This window comes from Dasypus novemcinctus, chromosome 3 (genome assembly GCF_030445035.2).
Source record: "Dasypus novemcinctus isolate mDasNov1 chromosome 3, mDasNov1.1.hap2, whole genome shotgun sequence".
NCBI lineage: Eukaryota > Metazoa > Chordata > Mammalia > Cingulata > Dasypodidae > Dasypus > Dasypus novemcinctus.
Window position 1 is genome coordinate 174747599 of NC_080675.1, and position 24200 is coordinate 174771798.

Genomic DNA, 24200 nt, shown 5'->3' on the forward strand with positions numbered 1-24200 from the left:
GCTTCTTAGAGAGATTGATCTGTGATTTTTTTCTTGTGGTATCTTAATCTGGCTTCGATGTTAGGGTGATGTTGGCCCTATAGAATGAGGTAAGTGGTATTCCCTTCTGTTCAATTTTTTGGAAGAGTTTGAGCAGGATTTGCATTAATTACTGAAATTATTGGTAGAATTCACCTGTGAAGCCATCTGGTCTTGGGCATTTCTTTTTTGGGAGTTTTTTGATGACTGACTCCCTCTTCACTTTTGATTGGTTTGTCGATGTCTTTTATTTCTTCTATAGTCAGTATAGGTTGTTTGTGTGTTTCTAGGAATTTGTTGATTTCATCTAAGTTGTCTGATTTATTGACATACACTTGTTCACAGTATCATCTTAGGATCCTTTTTATGTCCCCCTTTTTGTCTAGCTAAAGGTTTGCTGATTTTGTTGAACTTCTCAAAGAACCAGTTTTTGGTTTTGTTGATTCTCTCTATTGTTTTTCTTCAGTTTCGTTTATTTCTACTCTACTCTTTGTTATTTCTTTCCTTCTGCTGGCTTTGGTATTTGTTTGCTGTGCTTTAACTAGTTCCTCTGGGTGTGCATATAGGTCTTTGATTTTCGCTCCTTCTTCCTTTTTGACATGTTTTGGGCTATAAATTTCCCTCTCAGCACTTCCTTCGCTGTATCTCATAAGGTTGTTTTCTCATTTTCATTCATCTCGAGATATCTGCTAATTTCTCTTGCAGTTTCTTCTTTGACCCACTCATGGTTTAGGAGTGTGTTGTTTAGCCTCCATATATTTGTGGGTTTTCTCATTCCCCAACTGTTATTGATTTTCCACTTCAATTGATTATTATCAGAGAAGTTTGTTTGTATAATTTCAATCTTTTTAAAATTTTTGAGACCTGTTTTGTGATCTAACATGATGAGAAATTCGCACTCTTATTAAACTTCCCTTGTAGGTAATGGATCACTTTTCTCTTGGCTGCCTTCAGAATTCTTTCCTTATCTTTTTGACATTCTGATAAGTATTTGTCTCAGAGTAGGTCTATTCGGGTTTATTCTTTTTGGATTCTTTTATTTGGATGTATATTTTCATGTCTTTAATCAGAGTTGGGAAATTCTCTGCCATTATTTCCTCAAATATTCTCTCTGCTCCTTTTCCCTTCTCTTCTAGAATTCTCATGACCCATATATTGCTGTGCTTTTTGCTGTCCTTCAATTTTCTGAGTCCCTGCTCAATTTTTCTCCATTCTATTCTCTAACTGTTCTTCTGTCTTCTCAATTTTAGATGCTCTGCCCTCTGATTAACTGATTTTTTTCTTCTGCCATTTCAAATCTGTTGTGTTCCTCTAATGTATTTTTAATTTCACCTATTGTGTCTTTCAGTCCCATAAGTTTTGTCATTTTTCTGTTCAAGCTTTCAGATTCTTTTCTGAGCTCACCCATTGTCTTCTTAATGTCCTTTATCTCTTAAGCAATATTTTCCTTTAACTCCTTCAACTGATTTTAGAGATTTGTTTGAAGATCATTGGTTAGTCTTCAAATCCTGTCTTACCTGGTGCTTTAATTTGTTCTCTTGCCTGAGCCATATTTTCCTGTTTCTTAGTATGACTTGTGTTTCTTCCTGATATCTAGGCATCTTACTATGCTGGTGAGTTTACTCTGATGATCAATTCCTCTCTCCTTCCTAAGATGTAGGAGTTGACCTGCTTAGTATTACAGCTCTTCTTTGATTCTTGGTTCAACTTATTTTAGATCTTTTAAATTGCCCCTCTTTAACTGATCAGAACAGGGCCAGGGACCCAGTAAAGGAGTGTAGACCAGTTCCCAAGGGTCTTGGGAAGGAGGGCAAGGATGCCAAAAAGCCTTTTTTATTTTTATTTTTTTGTGCCTGTACTGCACTTTTCCTTGCCTGCCAGTAGATGGTGCTCTTCAGAAAACCTTTCCACTTCACCTTTGCGGGGCTTGTGTTCATTCTAACCACTGGGTGGGTGGTGCTGAGAAAAATGGCCGAGAGAGTTCTTCCTCCCCACCGGCTATTCAGAGCCAGGCCTTGTGGTTCAAAGTCTTTGATGACAAACCACTCTGTTCTTCAGCCACACCCTCCCTTTTCCCAGGGAGGAAGAAATTACTGTTCCCCTGGTACCCATCCTGTCTTGTAGCAGATTAGCTGCTTCCAGTTTCTTCCCCATTAGTGTATCCTGCCCCAGGGACCCAGGTCGGGTCAGTCCAGAAATTGGATCAATGCAGAAATGTCCATTTTACATTTAGTTGGTCCAGCAAACAGACACTGGATTGAGTGGGGGCACCACTTGCCAACTGTTCAACCCTGGCCTCTCTCTCTCTCTTCTTTTCTTCCCCGGGGGTTTTTTGGTATGTGGCACTCCTCAGTTGCTCTTGACCGCCCTAGGTCCCTGTGGACTTGGGTCCCTGTGTGTCATGATACGTGGGGTTCTAACTCACTGGTATGAGTGGCTGTACAGACTGTATCCGAGTCTGGAGACATCCAGGCTTTGCTGCCTCTGTGTGACTCCCAAACAGAGTGGGACGGAGTGAGGGAAGGAGTCCCGACGGGTGTGTCTGGGGTGGAAACATCCTGCCTTCTTATTTTACTTTTTCTTCAATTCAGTGTTTGTGGAGTCCTTTTTTAGTCTCTATCATCCTCCAAAGTTCCAAGCAAGCAGAAATTGTCCTTTCATTAGTTGATTCTGAGGGTAGCCTTTTCCAGAGGTTGTCTTATGTTGTCCTGTTGATGATGCCACCATTCAAATAGATTTTTTAAAATACAGGTTTTGTTGAGTTTTTTAAAAAATTTTTACTCTGGTACCATATACACAATCTAAAATTTCCCCTTTTCATCATAGTCAAATATATAATTCGTGCTGTTAATTACAGTCACAATTTTGTGCTACCATCACCGTCGTCCGCTACCAAAATGTTTCCATCACCCCAAATTAAAAAAACTATGCAATTTAAGCATTAACTTCCCCTTCCTTACACCCAGCCCCTGGGCACTTATAGTTTCGGACTCTCTGAATTTGAATATTCTAATTAATGATATCACATAATATTTGTCATTTTTTGGTCTGGCTTTTGTTTCACTCAACATGATGTCTTCAAGATTCATCCATGTTGTTACATGTCAAATTTGATATTTTTGAGAGGCTGAGGCATTTTTTTTTTCTTCATAGCATAGCACAGTACCTTGGACATATGGGTACCAAAACAGGTTACTTCATTGATTGAAATGCTTGCAGGGTTCTTGCATTTATATGGAGGGTTTATTTCCAAAAACTTTATACAACTCCGAACTTAAATAATTACAGGCAGAATCTCCCAAAGAATAAATATAATATAGTGAGAGCTCATAAATCGATTATCCTTTCAATCATATGGACTTTTTCATGGCATTTTTATGTTTAAGTAATCTTCCAAACTTATCAATTTTCATGTGTTAGCACTAGCTGTTTTTGAATGCTTAAAGAACATTTTAATATAAAAAGTATTTTAAATGGTGATAATAATAATGAGTGTTGAAAAAATAGCACTATAGTCATGAGAACTGGTGCATGTAAACCAATTACATGATTCACATAAATAGTAGCAAGAGGCTATGGGGATGTTTGGTTTAACTACTAAGTCACAACAAAATTAATATTACTTAGCCAGAAAGTTTATTGAAGATGTAGGATTCTTGACAGTTTTTTTACTATTTAATGTTTCACCATTTTCAAATTTTATCATAAAGTGGGACTTATTTTAATACATTCCCTTTCAAATGTGCATGTTACATGTTCACATAAAATGTTGCTGTACCTTATATTACTTTGGAATAAAAATAACTTTTTAGATACTGATGATTGTTTTCGTTTAATGCATCCTAACTTGTCTTTAATAATGTTTCTTTGCCCAGGTACCATTAGGCTTCTCAACTCCACCAGATGACCTTCCTCCAGTCCCCCACATGGCATACTGTACTCTGGAAAATCTGTATCTTCTTATGGGAAGGGAACTGGAAGATCTAGAGGAAGTACCTCCAGGAAACGTGCTAGGTAAGGTGGTGCTGTGTCTTATATTTGTACGCTGTTCTGAGAGATTCTCTAACTTGTCACACAGAACTTAGCAAAATTGTTGAAGGAAATGACTTGATCTCTGTTTTTCTTTGGTTCTTTTTTTCTTGTGTCCTTAGACTTTCACTTAGTGCATTTGAGTAATCAGCTTGTGGATTAGTAACTTGCTGTGAAAAAAGGTATTTTCTTTTTAAAAATGCTCTGCTATGTAACCCATGATTGCTTTATTCTAAGCTGGGGTTCAGTAGTTTGGGAGCAAGAGGGGAAATTCTGTTCACATGAAAGACTGTATGTCTAGGACACTTCTGTTTCTACAAGTTTGACTGTAAGTTGTAGGAAACCGTTCAGATGTAAAAGTGTATTTAAACTAATTTTTCTTTTCTCTCAGTACTTTTTATCCATTGAGCATTACTTCATTCATAGTACTTGATTATTAATTTATATCCATAATTATTGTTCCTCATCTCCTCAGTGTTTAGTACTTGCTTGGCTGTTGCTCCTGTGTGCAGAATTCATTATTTAAAGTCCTTAGTGCAACACTAAAGACCGAGATTAAGGAACTTCCCTTGAACCATCACAAGAATCAGGGTGTACTATAGAATTCTGTATCTTATTTTATTGGTTGATTGATTCTGAACCCTTATGGTCATTGTTGGATATAGAGATACTTATTGGGAGATTGCTTGAATTGGAAATTCTCTTTATTTTAGAGAAATGGTCTAGGCTATTGGTCTAGAACAGATAATGATTAATCTGTATTTTGTCAATTTTAATCCAAGAAACTCACAAAGCATCTTGCTGCTCTACTACCAAGTTGTATACTTTTCTGTAGTTTTTAATTCATTAAAAAATTTTAGGGGGCTCCCCAGCTGGTTTGTGTTCACCATTTTATTCTATACCTTTGAATAATATCATTGAACTTTAGTTAGTAAATGATATAACTTCATAAGCTGCTGTGACTAACAAAACACTTTATCAGGAAAAGCTTTGGAGAAAGAATGGACAGTACCCAATTTTTGTTCAGAATTTGGATAAGCTAGTAGTGGTATTGATGGTCACATCACACATTTATATTCAGTTTCTTTAGGAACTGCCAAAGTCCTCCACAGTGGCTGTACCATTCTACATTCCAACCAACAGTGAATAAGTGTTGCTTATCTCTCCACATCCTCTCTGACGCTTATAGTTCTCTGTCTTTTTGATAGTGGCCATTCTAGTAGGTGTGAAATGATTCCTCCTTGTAGCTTTGACTTGCATTTTGCTCATAGCCAGTGATATTGAACATTTTTCTGTCATTTATATTTCTTCTTTAGGAAAATTTCTATTAAGATTTTTTTGCACATTTTAAAATCTGGTCATTTGTCTTTTTTACTGTTGCGTTGCAGGATCTCCATTTATCATGGATATTAAACCCTTGTTGGATATGTGATTTCCGATTATTTTCTCCCATTGAATAGACTGCCTTTTTACCCTCTTCACAAAGTCCTTTGAGGTATAGAAATGTTTAATTTTGACAAGATCCCATTTATCTGTTTTTTTCTTTTGTTTCTCATGCTTTGGGTGTAAGATCTAAGAAGCTACCACCTACCAGAAGATCTTTACAATGTTTCCCTGCATTTTCTTCTAGTAGTTTTGTGGTCCTGTCTTTTATATTTAGATCTTTGATCCATTTTGAGTTGATTCTTGTATAGGGAGTGAGTGAGATGGGGGTTCTCTTTCATTATTTTAGTTATGGATATCTAATTCTCCCAACACCATTTGTTGAAGAGACTGTTTTGTTCCATTAGTTTGGCCTTGGTAGGTTTGTCAAAAACCGGTTGGCTGTAGAGGTGAGAGTTTATTTCTGGACTCTGTTATATTCCACTGATGGATGATGTGTCTGGCTGTATGCCAAAACCATGCCATTTTGACCACTGTAGCGTCATAGTATGTTTCAAGGTCAGGCAGTGAAATCCTTCCACATTATTCTTTTTTAGAATGCTTTTGACTATTTGGGTGTACTTTCCCTTCCAAATAAATTTGGTAATGGCCTTTTCTATTTCTGTAAAGTAGGCTCTTGGAATTTTGATTGGTATTGCATTGGAGCTATAAATCAGCTGCATAGGATTCATCTTCATGATATTTAGTCTTCCAGTCCATGAACACAGAATGTCTTTCCATTTGTTTAGGTCTTCCTTAATTTCTTTTAGCATTGTCTTATAGTTTCCTGAATATAGGTCTTATACTTCTTTGGTTTTTGATTGCTAGGTATTTGAGTCTATTTGTTGCTATTGTAAATAGAATTTTTTCCCTGATTTCCTCCTCAGATTGTTCTGAACTAGTGTACAAAAGTATTATTGGTTTTTTGTGTTGCTCTTATATCCTGTCATTTTGCTGAACTTGTTTATTAGCTCAACTAGCTTTGTGGTAGACATTTCAAAATTTTCTAAATATAGAATCATGTCATCTGAGAATACTGAGATGAGTTTTACTTCCTTTTTTTTCTATTTGGATGCGTTATTTTCTTTTCTTGTCTAATTGCTCTAGCTAGAACTTATAGCACAATGTGGAATAACAGTGGTGACAGTGGGCATCCTTGTCTTGTTCCAAATCTTAGAGGATGAGTACAGTATTGGCTATGGGTTTTCATAAATGCCCTTTATCATACTGAGGAATTTTCCTTCTATTCCTGTCTTTCAAAGTGTATTTATTGAGAAAGGATGCTGGATTTTGTTGAATGGCTTTTCTTTATCAGTCGAGATGATTGTGTTCTTTTCTTTCAATTTGTTAATGTGGTGTATTACGTTAATTGATTTTCTTGTGTTGAACCACCCGTGCATACCAGGAATAAATTGCGCTTGGTCATGGTGTACGATACTTTTGATATGCTGTTGGATTCTGTTTGCAAGTATTTTGTTGAGAATTTTTACATCTGTGTTCATTAGAGAGATTGCTCTGTAATTTTCTTTTCTTGTACTATCTTTATCTAGCTTCAGTTATTAAGGGGATATTGGCTTCATAAAATGTGTTGGGTAATTTTCCCACCTCTTTGATTTTTTGAAACAGTTTACACAGAATTGGAGTTAATTCTTCTCAAAATGCTTAGTAGAATTCACCTGTGAAGCCATCTGGTCTCGAACTTTTCTTTGTTGGGAGATTTTTATGCCTGATTCAGTCTCTTTAAATGTGATTGGTTTGTTAAGTTCTTGTATTTCATGTAGCTTCAGTGTAGGTTGGTTGTACATTTCTAGGAATTTGTCCATTTCGTTGAAGTTGTCTAGTTCGTTGGCATACAGTTTCTCATAATATTTTCTTATGATTCTTTTTATTTCTGTGGGGCCAGTTGTAACTTCCACCTTTTCATTTCTGATTGTATTTATTTGCGTCTTCTCTCATTTTTTCTTTGCAGCTTTTGGTTTTATTTTCTCTTTTGTTTTTTTGTTTTCAATTTCATTTAATTCTGCTCTAATCTTTATTATTTTTTTTCTTCTGCTTGCTTCGGGAATGGTTTGCTGTTCTTAGTTTCTCCTGTTGTGCAGTTAGATCTTTGATTTTAACTCTTCCTCCTTTTTTAATATAGGCATTTAGATCTATACCTTTCCATCTCAGTACTGCCTTCGTTGTACCTGTGAGTTTTGATATTTTGTGTTCTTGTTTTCATTTGTCTCAGTATATTTACTAATTTCTCTTACACTTTCTTCTTTGACCCACTGATTATTTAGGAATGTGTTGTTTAGCCTCTACACATTTGCACATTTCCCCCTTTTCCGTATATTACTGAGTTTCAGTTTCCTCATTATGTTCGAGAAGGTGCTTTGTTTAATTTCATTCTTTTTATATTTATTGAGACCTGCCTTGTGATGTAACATGTGATCTATCCTGGAGAAAGATCCACAAGCACTTGAGAAGAATGTATAACCCACTAATTTGGGTTGCAATGTTCTGTTAGCTGTAACTCATTGATGACATTGTTCGAGTTCTCTGTTTCTTTGTTGATCTTCTGTCCAGTTGTTCTATTTAATGATATGAGTGTGTGTTGAAGTCTCCAACTATTATTGTAGAGTTGTCTGTTACTCCCTTCAGTTTTGCCAGAGTTTGCCTCATGTATTTTGGGGCAGCCTGGTTAGGTGCATAGATGCTTGCCAGCTATAGTATAGCTACCCCTGCTCTTTTCTGATTACTCTTTGCCTGGATTATCTTCACCAGCCTTTCACTTTCAGCTGGTTTGTATCCCTGAGGTGGTCTCTTGTAGGCTCCATGTGGATGGCTTGTGTTTTTTAGTTGATTGTGTCAGTCTATATCTTTTTATTTTAATCCATTCACATTCAATAATCTTGCTGTAAATGCATTATTTCAACATTTTGTTCTTTGGTTTTCGTATGTCATATCTTATTTTTATCTGTCTTTTAACTCTTTTAATTACCCTTTCTGCTGTTCTTTCTTCTGCACTCTCCTTCAAACCTCTCTCTCCTGTCTTTTTCTTTCAGGCTTTAAGGCACCCTTTAACATTTCCTACAAAGGAGGATTCTTTTTTTACGAACTCTCTTAGTTTCCGTTTGTCTGTGAATATTTTAAACTCATCTTCATTTTTGGAGGACAGTTTTGCTGGTTAAAGAATTCTTGGCAGGCAGTTTTTCTCTTTCATTATCTTAATTGTATCATACTGCTGTTTTCTCACCTCCATGGTTTCTGATGAGAAATCTGCACTAAGTCTTACTCAGGTGTCCCATGTATCTAATGATTTACTTCTCCCTTGCTACTCTCAGAATTTTCTCTTAATCTTTGATGTTTGACATTCTGAGTAGTATGTCTCTTAGAGTAGGTCTGTTTGAAGTTATTCTAATTGGGATACACTGTCCTTCTTGGACATGTAAGTTCATTTTTTTCATGGCAATTGGGATATTTTCTGCCATTATTTCCTCAAAAACTCTTTCTGTCCCGTTTCCCTTCTCTTCTCCTTCTGGAGCTCGCGTGGCACATATGTTGTTGTGTTCCATGCTATCATTCAACTCCCTGAGTCCCCACTCAATTTTCCCCATTCTTTTCTCTCTCTGTTCTTCCCTCTCCTCAATTCCAGCAGTTCTGTCTTCAGCATCATTTATTTCTTCAATCTTTTTGAGTCTGCTGTTGTATGCCCCTAAAGTGTTTTCTTTCCCCATAGAAAGCAGAAAAATAATTTATTCCAAGAGATGGCAGAAATAAGAAATTCATCCTGAAAATACAGTTTGTTTTAATTTTATCATGTGGGGACAGCTCTTCCCTCCAAACATGCTGTCATTATTGACCACCCCCCTGGGGTCTTAGTTGTCTTGCAGTAGTTTCTGGGCTGGTCTTAAACACTTCACTGATTCTCATGGTGTGAGAGGCAGGAGCCGTCTTCAAATCCACAGATTCCAAGAGGAGAGTACCATACTTCTCAGAAAAGTAGCACCTTTCATCTCAGAAGTCCACATGTACAATTTGTAGAGTCAGCACAGTTTAGGTTAAATAGGCACATCATTCATCAAAGTATAAAAAAAGGTGACAGGAAAAAATACTGTATTTTAGAATAAGGTACCCAAATGTGGCACGGACATTTAAGGCAGCTGATGCCCAAATGGGCCAGTCAAGGAAGGTGGTCTGGGGCTGGGGGTGATTTTGCATCTAGAGGAATTCTCTTCCTGACCGCAGTGACTTGAGCGCTGTAGGGGACGTCTTCTTCCTCAAGGCCAGTGATGTTTCACATACCAGATGGTTTCATTTTTCAACTGGGGTCCACAGAGAGGGTTGAGTGGGGCCAGAACTGCAGTCAGCCAAAAGAGATAGCAGCAAACTGAACAGGTCCCCAACATGGTGACGATAACTCCCCCGTTAGGACCCTGAGGGAGGAGCCAGGGCACAAAGAGGCCGACGAAGCCCCAGAGCACACCCATCACGATGAGGAGGGGCACCGTCAGGCCGTTACACGCCACGGTCGCTGCCGAAGCTGCCAGCCCCTGCCTCGCCACTTCACTTTGGCCCCCCTCTAATGTGTGTTTTTGTTTTCTTTTCTGGATTGTATTTTCTGCATGGGAAAGGATGATCTTGAGCCTGTGGGGAACAAGCGGGCTCCAGACTTCTCCAAGTCCACATCTTTTTGCCTCCAGTTCTTACTCTAATGTGTTTTTTATCTCACCTATGTGTCTTTCATTCCTCTGAGCTCTGCTACTTTTCTATTCAGGTTTTCAAATTCTTCCTTGTGCTCACTCAGTGTCTTCTTGATGTCCTTTATCTCTTGAACCATATTGTCTTTCAACTCATTAATTTGATTTTGAAAATTAGCATGAATCTCGTTGATTGTTGTCTCAAATCCTGAGTCTCATCTGGGGCTTTGATGTATTCCTTTGCTTGGGCCATTTCTTCCGTTTTCTTAGTATGGCTCGTAATTTGTTGCTGATGTCTAGGCATCTGATTATGGTGGTGAATTTACTCAGACATCACTTTTCCTCTCTTTGGTAGGGATTTAGTGGCGGGAGGCTGCGTGTTACTGCTGTTCTTTGACACTTGGTTCAAACTGTTCTGGGCCTTTACTTTCCTCAGTGCACTTTCTTGGCTGGCCAGCAGATGGCGCTCTTCGGCAGCCCTCGCCGTTCAGTCTGGTCTGAATGTGCTCGCTCCGCTGCAACAAGCTCTGGGTCAGTGTGTCAGTGTGATAGAGGGTCCTGACTGGAGAGCCTTGGAATTCAGACTTTCTCAGAGGTTGTTTTCATACCATTGCTGGCAGCCCCGTCTTTTCCCGGGTAGAAAATAGTTCCAGTCCCCTCTGCATCCTCAACAACTCCTCCCAGTCGGAAGAGAAGGTGCCAGAGAGGATCCCGTCTCTTTAGTCCCTTGCCTGCTCCCTGGGCAGTGGCTTGGCCCCTCCAGCCTGGAAGGCCTGCTGGGAAGAGCAGACCAAATATGTGGGTCAGAAGCTGAGTCAGCCCTAGGCTGTGTCCCTCCCTCTCCTCTTTCCTTGGGATGTGTATCCCTGAGGGCCTCCTTTGCCTGTAGCACCTTGCACCGAGGACTGAGAATTCAAAATTGTCTATAGGGTGGGGGAAGGTGCTGGCCGCTCCAACTGCTGCTTTTAACTCACAGTTTTGCCCTTGAGATTCTTTTTCTTTACCCCTTTCTCTTCTGGGTGGGGTCCTGCCTTCCTGTGGTATCCTAAATCCTAGAACACTTTTTTTCCAGGCCATTTCTGCCTGTCCTCTAGCTATTTTTCTGGGAGAGGAGAGAGTCCTGTTGTTGTAGAATTTGAGAGAGGTTCAATTATTTGCTTATAGAAAGGCCAGGACTCAGGAATGATTTTGAGAAGGAAAAATGGTTTATTGATAGCCGGCTGGACTTGGGAGCTTTCTGTTTCAAACCCAAGCCCCGAACAAGATTTTTGAGTTCTTTTGTACAGAGAGGAAAGGCCAAATGGTCCTTTTGTTTCAGTTCTCAGTAGGCTTGAATTAGCATAGATCTTCCACATCCTAGGTAAGCTTTTAGCATGGACTTCATACATTCCAGATAAGCTTTTAGCACATTTGGTTTGCATTTTCCCTGAATATTTAAAGTTTAAAGAGTTTGCATTGATAAACTGTTTTCTGGGACTGGAGTCGTTGCCATGGTTACCAAGGACGGGGCTGCAGCCTCTCACCATTCCATACCCACAAGTCAGGACAGACAGCTTAGGTTAAGGTTATCTCCAAAGAGACAAAGAGCCTCCCACCCATAGCCCACATCACTGTGTCTTTCTAGTCCCAATCACATAGTTTTAAATATCACTGTAAAGCAGTCCAGAAATAGACAGTTCAGAGCTGGTGTCTAGTGTGTCACCAGGGAGCCACGTTCCTTCTGTCTGCCCATTGTGCCGTCCTCGACATGTGGCTTTTTGTCCTCATGAAACCAAGAAGGCTCCTGCATTTCCAGGAATCACGTCCACCGTCCTGGCAGGAAGACAGCACATGGACAAAGGCCTTTTCATGGAACTAATGTTTTTATTGGGTAATAGATGTCCTCTCTGGAGACTTCTCTGTGTGTTTTCATTTTTATGATTTTGTCACATGACCTCCCTTAACGCAAGGGAGACCAGGGATTGAGTATTTTACCTTTACAGCCTCTATAGTTCAGGCAAGGCTGTCGGGCTTGGGAGTGACTACAGTACCAGTCCTGTCAGCCCCTTTCTGCCACATCGGCCTGCTGATGCCCGAGGCCCCTCCGTTAAGGCTCTCAGGCTTTTCCTGTAAGGAGTAAGATAGTCCACCGGAAGGATTGTGAATATAGCATTGAAGGAACTGGAACCCTGCGGGCCTTGTTGACCTACCTTTTGAATTTAAACATACATTAACCATTCTTCCTAATTCAAAACGAATTGGGCCCTTGGCATGACCGAAAAATACCAGTATACCATTCTGATCATAGTTTTTTTGCCAACTATGCCAGTTTACTTTCCCCAAATGATTTGAACTATATCAGTGTTTTCTAGCACTCTTTATGGGAGAAGTAGAACAGCCCCTTTTCATTTTTCTCAAGGAAGACTATTTATGGATTCCCAGGCATTCTTTTACTATATTTATCATATATTGTTATCTTTATCATATTTCATAAACATTAAGGATAAAGCACTACGTTGTATGGAATATGTTCTATTGTAGCTATATAATACCAACAAAATTGTAATTTAGTTGAAGTTTTAAAATTACCATTTATATTATGAAGGTTTTGAGGATGGATGGAGTGAGGTAAAAATTCTTAGTACTTATGTTATGAAAAGTTTTCCCTGGACTGTGTCAGTGTCCCCCTGGTGGGAAAAAATCCTAAACTTATATGATCCCAAAGCCCCTTCTAGCTTTTAACTTTTCAGGCTTGTGTTTCTTAGAGAAAAACTTTATTATGGTAAGTAGCATATTTCCCTCTCCAGTGTTCATTAGAAAGCACAGTGAATGTTTTGATATGGTAACTTGGTTGGATTGATAATCCATTTCAGTGTCTCCATCAAAACATCTTAAAGTTACCAGCCTCAAAGTCATAGATGGGCCTTTCAGGCAAATTTCACCTATTCATTAATTAAAAACTCAGAGCCTGGGTAGCAGATTCAAAAGCTAGGGTGTTTCCTAAAATCAACTTTTCAAAGTTAGGTGTAAGTTTAAGGCAGAACACGAAAGAACACCAAGGATTGTGGTAAATTACGAAGAAAGAAGAAGCGCGCACTTGAAGTCTGGGAAGCTCTTGAACGCACAGCTGGCGGTAGGTGCTGGACGTCTGCTGGGACCTGGGCTGGCTCTCGTGGCCTCTCTGTATGGCTCCTTGGCTTCCTCACAGCATGGTGGCTGGATTTTTCGGGCGAGCATCCTAAGAGGGAGAGCCAGGAGGAAGCCACCTCCCCAGCCGTTCCATCTCACGTCCGCTGCGTTCTGTTTATTGGAAGTAAGTCACTAAGATTGGGCCATATGCAAAGGGAGGGGAGGGGAACTAGTTCCATCCTTTGATGGGAGGAGTGTTAAAGAATTTGTGGACATGTTTTTAAATGCCCATGCTCCTAATTATAGATAATTTGTTTCCTTTTGTGTTTTAGCAGGCCCATGGCCGGATACACATCAGAAATCAAAACATAGAAATGTTTGTAGTGGTGAGGGCAGGCCTGTAAATACCATCTTCTTTTATTTACTCTTTTTAATTTAGAGGAAAAGGTGTAATTCCTATTTAATGAGGAAGAATGACATCACTAATACCCATATGCTTTACATCAGAAATGATAGAGTCAGATTTATCAAGCACAGATGAACATTTTTGTTGGAGAAACGAGTGAAAACATTATATGGAGAAATATTCTTGAACAATTTGGGAGATGCAGTCTAAGTCTAAAGAAAATTCTTTTCTTGGCACTTGAAAAATGCAGATTTCACATTTGAACTCAGCTGTAACTCAGAGCACTTTTACTGATTGATAAGTATGGAATAGATTTTGTGGTCTGGAAATGGTTGATTTAAAGTTTAAAATCACTTAATTCCAACCTGATGTTTATAAAGTTGGAATAGATGGGACCAGAGGACTTCGCCATGTTTAACACACAATAGCCTTTTGTTCAATTCCCTGCCGAGAATATCTCTAAAAATAAATGTTTGCTACAGGCTCCATTAAAATGTGGGGGAAATTGAATTAGGATTCCACGTATTTGGCCTTTTCATATAAACTTTCAGATCTCTTCCAGATGGTTAAATCTTTAAAAGTTCAGGGACATTCAGAGTGGAAACATAATACTCCTCTTTTCACAGCATGAGGAAAATAATAAATATTAATTGGCCTTTTTCTGAACTGCTTTGGGTTCTGCCTTGGTTGTTTGCTGGGTCAATAGGAATTTCAGTGTGGATTGAATTAAGTGTGTGTTGTGTGCACGCACATGTGTGTATGCATGTGTACATGTGAATTCTTAGTCATGTCACTTAGCAGTAGTCAGAGCTTCGGAAGAAAGATTGATTTAATTCGTTTCAAGGAAAATCTCAAAGTTTGTGACTCTTCAGTCTTTATGGTACTTTTGTAATGCTATAAGTTATTACTAGTGAAGTTCTTAAAATGTTCTTTATTGTCTACATTTCCACTTGGGAATTTATTTTAATCATTTTATAACTAGCAATGTTACTAGTCACTTCTTAGTTTTAATAGTTTTGACAGCTTTAATATATATATTTTTTACAGATAATGATTTTATTTTCCTACTTATTGATAGTTATGGGTCTTATTTCTTTTTGTTTTCATATTGTCTGTCAGAATAAGGTATATAATAATACTGATAGCTGATATTCGTTCTACTTCCCCTCCTGACTTTATGGAAATGTCTCTAGTGTTTTTGTGTCAGGTTTGTTATTTCCTGTTGATTCATCATATCTCTTATTTATCATGCAAGGAAAGTATTCTATTTTTTTTAAATCAGGAAAAGATGCTGAATTTATTGACGCATTCTCAGCATCTGAGGAGAAAATTACAGTTTTTCTCCATTCCATAATTGATATGAATTATATTTGATTAATGTCCTGATAATTAGATTGTCCTTGCATTCCTGGAGGGGGCGCATGCTTGATCGTGGCATACTATTCTTTTAGTTCACTGTTAGATTCCACTTACTAGCATTTTATCCAGATTTTTCCTGAGTATTGAGTAATATTGGTCTTTATTTTCGTGGTATCATGGTAATGCCAAAATGGGATGCTTCCATCTTTTCTGCCCTCTAAAATTGCACTGGGGAAGCAGATGTGAGTTCCTGCCTATCACATGGGAGGTCCCAGGTTTAGTTCCCAGTGTCTCCTAAAGAAGACAAGCAAGACAGTAAGCTGATGTGACGGGCTGGTGCAGCAAGCTGATACAACAAGATAATGCAGCAAGATGATGCAATGGAGACACATCGAGGAAACAATGAGAGAGACAACAAGCAGGGAGAGGATGTGGCTCAAGTGATTGGGCGCCTCCCTCCCCACATGGGAGATCCCTGGTTCAGTTCCTGGTGCTTCCTGAAAAGAAGACAAGCAAACACTGAGAGCATATAACAAAAAGACAGAGAGCAGACAGCCAGCGCAAACAATGAGGCAGGGTGGGGGTAGGGGAATAAATAAATAAAAATGAATCTTAGAAAAACAACAAACCTGCACTGTCCAATTTGGTAACCACTAGCTATATGCAGTTATTTAAATTTAAATTGATAGAAATGAAATAAAATTAAAATTTGACTTCATCGTTTGCACTGGCCACGTTTCACGTGCTCAATAACCATGTTTGACTAGTGGCTTCCGAATTGGACAGGGCACACAAAAAGTTCTGTTGGACAGTGCTATTCTAGAGAAATTTCTATGTAATGTGAGAATTATCTTTTCCTTGGAAGTTTTGAAATAGTTCACCTGTAAATTCCAACTGGGCCAGGTGTATAAAATGTTTGATTTTTTTCAGTTTGGCATACTCCATCTTTCTCATTCCCAATTCTGTATATTTGTATTTTCTTGCTTGCTTTATTTCTTTATTATGTAAATTTGTTTATATGTAGGATAGATATAATAGCTCTTATTATGAATTCCTAAATTTACATTTTGAGTTCTTTTTTTAAAAGATAACTTTAAATGTAGCATAGGTCATGGTATAGGCCCATTAGAAAATGGAAATAAGCTAAATCACACCTAAAAAATCACCTGTACCTGTTTGGGTATTGAGGTGGTGATTTGATAATGTTCTCAGTTGTTTTTATCACCTTTAAGTTTCTTTTACTATTCCTTTGATCAATTTTGGTACTTTATACTCTCCTATTTAATTGTCTATTTCAGGTTGATTAGTGTATTTGCATTACACTAGTATTAATATATGATTATTAATAATGATATCACCAATTATTATTTTTAGGGCTTGCTATGTTCCAGAAATTGTGCTAAATATTCAGGAGTGATTATCTTATTTACTTCATACCAAATGAAATAGCTAGATACTGATATCTCCATTTTGTAGAAGGAATAGTTGGAGTTTGTGAAGAATAAGTAACTTGCCATGTTATGTAATAATACATGTTTTTTAAAAGCTGGAATTTTTTTTTATTGCTTTTGGTTGTTTAACCTTTACTGATTTTATATTATTTGGGTTTTTTCTTCCTTTTCTCTTGATCAGTCTGTCTGGCGATTTGTTATTTTGGGTCTTTCCTTTTACCCTTAGAGAATCAACTTTTCATTAATAACGTTAATTTATAGTCTTACCTCCTGCTTACTGTAAATTACTTCATGTTTCTTTTTTTTGTTGTTGTAAGAGTTCTTTTTTTTTCAAATGCAAGCTTTTATGGCCTTAATCTTAGTATACTTTTGATTGAATTTCTTTTGATTTTATATGCATTATTTTTTTATAATTATTTTTTAAAAATGTGTACTCTAATGAACACTTTCCAACTAGTGGCCTGCAGTCACACTTAGAGGTGTGACAAGGCATTGATCCCCTTGAAGGCACTGAGCAGGTTATGGGCTGGCTGGAGACCCCTGCCTGTCATCTCAGATCAGGTTAGCAGCTTAAAGTATTCTGGTCAAATCTTAAAATTTTCTGGGAAGAACTGCTGAACTTTTAGTTTTGGTTTTCTCTTCTCCCTGCGTTATATGAAGAATATGAGCATGGGTGATAGATAAGGCTGCTCACAGCCAAAGGCAGTCTTCCCTGATTGCCACAGGCATTCTGGCAACTCTTAAGTCCTTTCTCACCCTTCCACTAAAGAGGTTAAAGGATTAAAGGGATAGATTTCTTGACACGTCTATGGTCCATTCTCAACCTACAGTGATTTGGAAGCTCTAATTTGAGTAGACGATTGTAATTTTTAAATTTTATTTTTTAAATGCTGGTTTTTTAAAATTTTATTTTGCACATTTAATAATTGAAAATATAAACAGTGAATAACTAAAAGGAAAACATAGTTGAATAAAAACATACATTTCTCATTTAAATGTACTGGATACGTACAAATTTTTCTTTGAATCATACATATATTACACAATATATTTGGTTCATAGTAACGCAGTCATACAGTATCTGCCCTTTTGTGTCTGGCTTGCTTTACTCAACATAATATCCTCCAGGTTTATCCATGTTGTCATATGTTTTACAATTTCATTTCTTCTTAGAGCTGCATAGTATTCCATTGCGTGAATATACCCAGTTTGTTTATCCATTCCTCTGTTGATGGACACCTGGGTTGTTTCTAGCTTTTGGCAATCATAAATAATGTTGCTGTGAACATCGGTGTGTGTATGTCTGTTCAGGTCACTGCTCTCAGTGCTTTGGGTATATACTGGGTATTGCAGGGTCACGTGGCAATTCTATATTCAACTTCTTTAGGAACTGCCACACAGTCCTCCACAGTGGCTGTACCATTCTGTATTCTCTCCAACACTTGTAGTTCTCTGTCTTTTTAATAGTTGTCATTCTGATAGGTGTGAAATTATTTCTCATTGTAGTTTTGATTAGTATTTCCATAATCACTAGTGATGTTGAGCATTTCTTCATGTGTTTTTTTGCCATTTGTATTTCTTCTTTGGACAAAACTCTGTTGAAGAGTTTTGCCCATTTTTAAATTGAGTCGTTTGTCTTTTTATTATTGAGTTGTAACCTCTCTTTATGTATACTGGATATTAAACCCTTACCTGACATGTGATTTCCAAGTATTTTCTCCCATTCAATGGGCTGCCTTTTCATCCTTTTGAACAAAGTCTTGTGAGATGCAAAAGTATTTAATTTTGAGGAGGTCCCATTTATCTATTTTTCTCTTTTGTTGTGCATGTTTCGGGTGTAAGGTCCAAGAACCCACCACTTACTACGAGGTCTTGAAGATGTTTCCCTACATTTTCTTTGAATAGTTTTATGGCTCTGGCTTTTTATTTAGGTCTTTGATCCATTTTGAGTTGATTCTTTTGTAGGGGATGAGATAGGGGTCCTCTTTTCTTTCTTTTGGTTATAGATATGCAGTTGTCCCAGCACCATTTGTTGAAAAGACTGTTTTGTCCCGTTAACATTGACTAGGTAGGTTTGTAAAAAACCAGTTAACTGTACAGGTGAGAGTTTATTTCTGGGTTCTCAATTCTGTTCCACTGATCAATGTGTCTGTCTTTATGCCAGTACCATGCTGTTTTGAGAACTGTAGCTTTGTAATATGTTTCAAGGTCAGGCAGTGAAATTCCTCCCACGTTGCTCTTTTTTTTTTAAATGCTTTTGGCTATTCAGGTGCACTTTCCCTTCCAAATGAATTTGGTAATTGCCTTTTCTAATTCTGTAAAGTAAGCTGTTGGGATTTTGAATGTTATTGCACTGAACTGATAAATCAGTTTGGGTAAGATTGACATCTTCACACTATTCTTCCAATCCATGAACATGGAATGTCTTTCCATTTGTTTAGGTCTTTTAAAATTTCTTTTAGCATTGTTGTGTAGTTTTCTGCATAAAGGTCCTCTACTTCTTTGGTTAAATTAATTCCTAGGTATTTGAGTGTTTTTGTTGCTATGGAAAATGGAATTTTTCTCCTGATTTCCTCCTTAGATTGTTCAGTACTAGTGTGCAAAAACATTACTGATTTTTGCATGTTGATCTTATATCCTGCCACTTTGCTGAACTTAGTAGCTCGAGTAGCTTTATTGTGGATAATTCATAATTTTCTAAGTACAGGATCATGTCATATGCAAAAAGGGAGAGTTTTCTTCCTCTTTTCCTATTTGGATGCCTTTAATTTTCTTATCTAATTGCCGTTGCTAGAACTTCTTGTACAATATTGAATCAACAATGGTGACAGTGAGCATCCTTATCTTGTTCCTGTTCTTAGAGGGAAAGCTTTCAACCTTTCCCCAATGAGTATGATATTAGCTGTGGGTTTTTCATATGTATTCTTTATCATATTGAGGAATTTTCCTTCTATTCTTATCTTTCGAAGTGTTTTTATCAAAAAAGGATGCTGGATTTTGTCAAATGCCTTTTCTGGATGGTCATGTGGGTTGTTTTCCTTTAATTTGTTAATGTGGTGTTTTACATTAATTGATTTTCTTTTGTTGAACCAGACTTGCATACCAGGAATAAATCCCACTTGGTCATGATGTATATGTCTTTTGATATGCTGTTGGATTTGATTTGCAAGGATTTTGTTGAGAATTTTTGCATCTATGTTCATTAGAGAGATTGGTCTGTAATTTTCTTTTCTTGTAGTATCTTTATCTGGCTTTGGTATTAAGGTGATGTTGGCTTCATAAAATGTGTTGGGTAATTTTCCCTACTTTACAATTTTTTGGAAGAGTTTAAAACAGAATTGGTGTTAATTATTTTTGAAATGCTTGGTGGAATTCACCTGTGAAGCCATCTGGTCCTGGACATTTATTTGCTGGGATATTTTTGATGATGGATTCAGTATCCTTAAATGTGATTGATTTTTAAGTTCTTGTATTTCTTGTAGTGTCAGTATAGGTTGGTTTGTGCTTTTCTAGGCGTTTGTCTATTTTATCTAGGTTGTCTAGTTTGTTGGCATACAGTTTCTCATTATATCCTCTTAGGATTCTTTTTATTTCTGTGGGGTCTGTTGTAACTGCCGCCCTTTCATTTCTAATTGTATTTATTTGCATCTTCTCTCTTTTTTAGTCTAGCTAGGGGTTTGTGAGTTTTATTGGTCTTCTTGAAGAACCAGCTTTTGTTTTTGTTGATTTTCTCTTTTTTTATTCTATATTTCATTTAATTCTATTCTAATCTTTATTATTTCTTTCCTTCTACTTGCTTTGGGATTGGTTTGCTGTTTTTTTTTCTAGTTTCTCTAGTTGTTCCATTAAGTCTTTGCATTTAGCTCTTTCTTCTTTTTTAATATAGGCATTTAGTCCCTTTCAAGACTGCCTTTGCTGTATCCCAAAAGTTTTGATAAGGTGTTCATATTTTCATTTGTCTCAATATATTTACTGATTTCACTTGCAATTTATTGTTTGACCCACTGATTATTTAGGAGTGTTGTTCAGCCTCCACACATTTGCAAATTTTTTCCATTCCATTATGATCAGAGAAGGTGCTTTGTACAATTTTAGTCTTTTTAGATTTATTGAGGGCTGCATTTTGCCCTAACATGTGATCTGTCCTGGAGAAAGATCCATGGGCACTTGAGAAGAATGTATCACTTGCTGAGTTTGGATTCATTGTTCTGTACATGTCTGTTAGGTCTAACTTGTTTATCGTAGTGTTCAAGTTCTCTGTTTCCTTGTTGATCTTCTTTCTAATGATGTGAGTAGGGTGTTGAAGTCTCCAACGACTATTGTAGAGATAATCTACAATAATCTGTAGATAATCTCCCTTCAGTTTTCCCAAGTTTGTCTCAAGTATTTTGGGGGCATCCTGGTTAGGTGCATATATATTTATGACTGTTATATCTTCCTGGTGGATTGCCCCTTTTATTAAAATATAATGGCCTTCTGTATCTCTCCTAACTTTTTTTCATTTAAAGTCTGTTTTGTCCGATATTAGTAGAGTTACCCCTGTTCTTTTCTGATTACTATTTGTGTGGAATATCTTTTTCCAACCTTTCACTTTCAGCCGGTTTGTATCCTTGGGTCTAAGGTGAGTTTCTTGTAAGCTGTGTGTGGATGGCTCATGTTGTTTAATCCATTCTGTCAACCTGTATCTTTTTATTGGGGAGTTTAATCCATTCACATTCAATGATATTACTGTAAATGCACTATTTACTTCCTCCATTTTATTCTTTGGTTTTTATATGTCATATCTTAGTTTTGTCTGTTTACTCTTTTGGTTATACTTTCTGCATTCTTTCTTTTATACTCTCCTCTAAGCCTGTCTCTCCTGTCTTTTTCTTTCAGGGTCTAAGGCTTCCTTTAGTATTTCGTGCAAAGGTGGATTCTTTTTTGCAAACTCTCTTAGTTTCTGTTTATTTGTGAATATTTTATACTCACCTTCATATTTGAAGGACAGTTTTGCTGGGTAAAGAATTCTTGGCTGGCAGTTTTTCTCTTTCAATATCCTAATTGTATCATACCACTGTTTTCACGCCTCCATGATTTCTGAAGAGAGATCTGCACTAAGACTTACTGGATGTCCCTTGTATGTGATGGTTTGCTTTTCCTTTGCTGCTCTGAGAATTTTATCTTTGACATTTGACATTCTGAGTAGTATGTGTCTTGAAGTAGGTCTATTTGGATTTATTCTGCTTGGGATATGATGTGCTTCTTGGACATGTAAGTTAATTTTTTTCGTGAGAATTGGAAAATTTTCAGCTATTTCCTCAAATATGCTTTCTGCCCCTTTTCCCTTCTCTTCTCTTCTAGAACTCCCATGACACATATGTTGCGTTTTGAGTTGTCATTCAACTCTGAATCCCTGCTCAATTTTTTCCATTCTTTTCTCTCTTCAATTTTAGCTGTTCTATCTTTGGTATCACTTGTTCTTTCTTCTAACATTTCGAGTCTATTCTTTATGCCTCAAATGTGTTTTTGATCTCACTTCTTGTGTCTTTCATTCCTGTGAGCTCTGTTACTTTTCTGTTCAGGATTTCAAATTCTTTGCCCTCAGTCAGTGTCTTCTTCTTGATGTCATTTATCTCTGTAACCATATTGTCTTTGATCTCATTAATTTGATTTTGGAAATTTGTGTGCATCTCACTGATTAGTTCTCTTAAATTCTGCATCTCTTCTGGGGCTTTGATATATTTCTTTTCTTGGGCAATGTCTTCATTTTCTTAGTATGGCTTGTAATTTTTTGCTGATATCTAGGCATCTGATTAGAATGTAGTTTACTCATACATTCAGTTTCTTTCTCTTTTGTAGGGATTTAGTGGCAGGAGGCTGTAATGTTACCACTGCTCTTTGACTCTTGGCTCAACCTGGATAGTTAGGATTGTCCTACTGGTTGCTCAGAACTGGGCACTGGACCCAGTAATTGGTTATAGAGCAGCTGCTTAGGGCCTTGGGGAGGGAGGCTTTAGAGGCCAGAAAAGCCTCTCCTACTTATTTTTCATTTTCTTGAGTGCATTTCTTTGGTCTGCCAGCAGATGGCGTTTTTTGGGCAATTCTCAGTTCAATGCCTGGTCGGCCTGTGTTTGTTGCAACATGGACTGGATCAATGTGATAGAGCTTCCTGTCTGGAGACTATGAGCCTTGTAACTCAAACTTTCTCTGAGAGTTCTCCAGCCTTCTCTGGCAGCCCCCTCCCTTTTTCCTCTAGGAAATATTTCCACTCCACTCTGAGTCCCCAGCAATCAGTCCTTGTTAGTAGAGGAGAAGATTGGGAGGGTTGTAAATGGTGCAGCCCCACCCAGCCTGGAAGGGCTGGTAGGACACAGCAGACCAAATTTGTGGGTCAGAAGCTGAGTCAGCCTTAAGCTGTGTCCCTCTTTCTCTCCTTTTCTGGGGTGATAGATCCCTGGAACCCCCTTGATCTGTAGTCGCAGGCCCAGGGGCCCAAGAATTCTAAAGCATCTTTAGTGTGGGGGAAGGTACCAGCAACAGTAGCTGCTGGTTTCAACTCACAGTTCTGTCATCGCGATTTCCCTCCTTTGTCCTTCTCTCCTCTGCCTGGTGTTTAGCCTTCGCCTGGTGTCCTAAACCCTAGAAGATCTTTTTATATGCTGTTTCAGCCTGTACTCTAGTTCTTTTTCTGAATTAGAGAGTCCTGTGTTTTTCTAGTCCACCATCTTCCCGGAAGTCCTAAATGCTGTTTTAAAAATTATTTTTCAGGACTCATAGAATAGCAGAATCTTATACAATAATAATAAAGAAGGAACAATCTAGTTAAAAAATGGGCAAAAGACTTGAACAGATACTTTACAAAAGATCAATGAAAGTCCAGTATGCACATGAAAAGTGCTCAATATCAGTCTTTAAAGAAATTGCAAATTAAACCACAATGGGAACTGTCCCATACCAACCAGAATGGCCAAAATCAGAAATACTGACATTAAATATTGGCTAGGATGTGGAGAAGCTAATAATAACATTGATGGTGGGAATTTAAAATGGTACAACTGTTTGGTAGTGTCTTTTAGTATTTCATACACTTTTAAAAGATTATTAGTTTCATTGTTTTGTAGTTGTGTATAATGCCTTATATTTAAATATGTCTAGTTTTTCTTTGTGTTCATAATTATATAATCACTTATTATAAATGGGATATTCTCTTGGGTCTTGAAAAGAAATTGTGTTCTCTCCTTACAGTTTGATCAAATTGCTTAAATAAGTCTAATTAATTAACCTTAAACTACTGTAGTCAAAACCCAAACTGCTGCAAACCCTCAACCAGATTTCTTTCTTCCACTCTTGCCCTCCCCACAGCGTTCTCTTCTTCACCTCTTCACCAGAGAACTTTGAAAAACGAATCAGGTCCTATTATTCCTTTGCTCAAAACCCCCTTGAGTTAAATCTAAACACACCACAGCCCTGCAGTTGCTACATGCTATCTTACCATTGTCTACTTGACTAGAAACTCTGCTCCCACCCCTGCCCCCTCGCTCTTCTCACGCCAGTCATGTTGACCCTCACTGTGAAGTCCGTTCCCCTGCAAAGGCCTTTATACACTTCCTGTTCATTTTGCCATAGGTGCTGCCCCGCTGTCTCTCCATGACTTACTGTCTCATTGCACTCAAGTCTTTGCTAAAGTGTCATCTCTCAGAAGCCATCCAGCCATCCCACCTAATGAATCTACCACCCTTCCCC

General features: G+C 37.7%; 1 protein-coding gene across 2 annotated transcripts in view; it reads left to right on the forward strand.

The window, feature by feature from the left end:
* Positions 1 to 24200, forward strand: part of EFL1 (elongation factor like GTPase 1) — a 187495-nt gene that overhangs the window by 77090 nt on the left and 86205 nt on the right. For both annotated transcript variants that reach the window (XM_004472092.3, XM_023582691.2), the window contains exon 15: positions 3894 to 4032. In XM_004472092.3, the coding sequence (XP_004472149.1) occupies positions 3894 to 4032 (139 nt within the window). The remainder of the gene's footprint in view (positions 1 to 3893; positions 4033 to 24200) is intronic.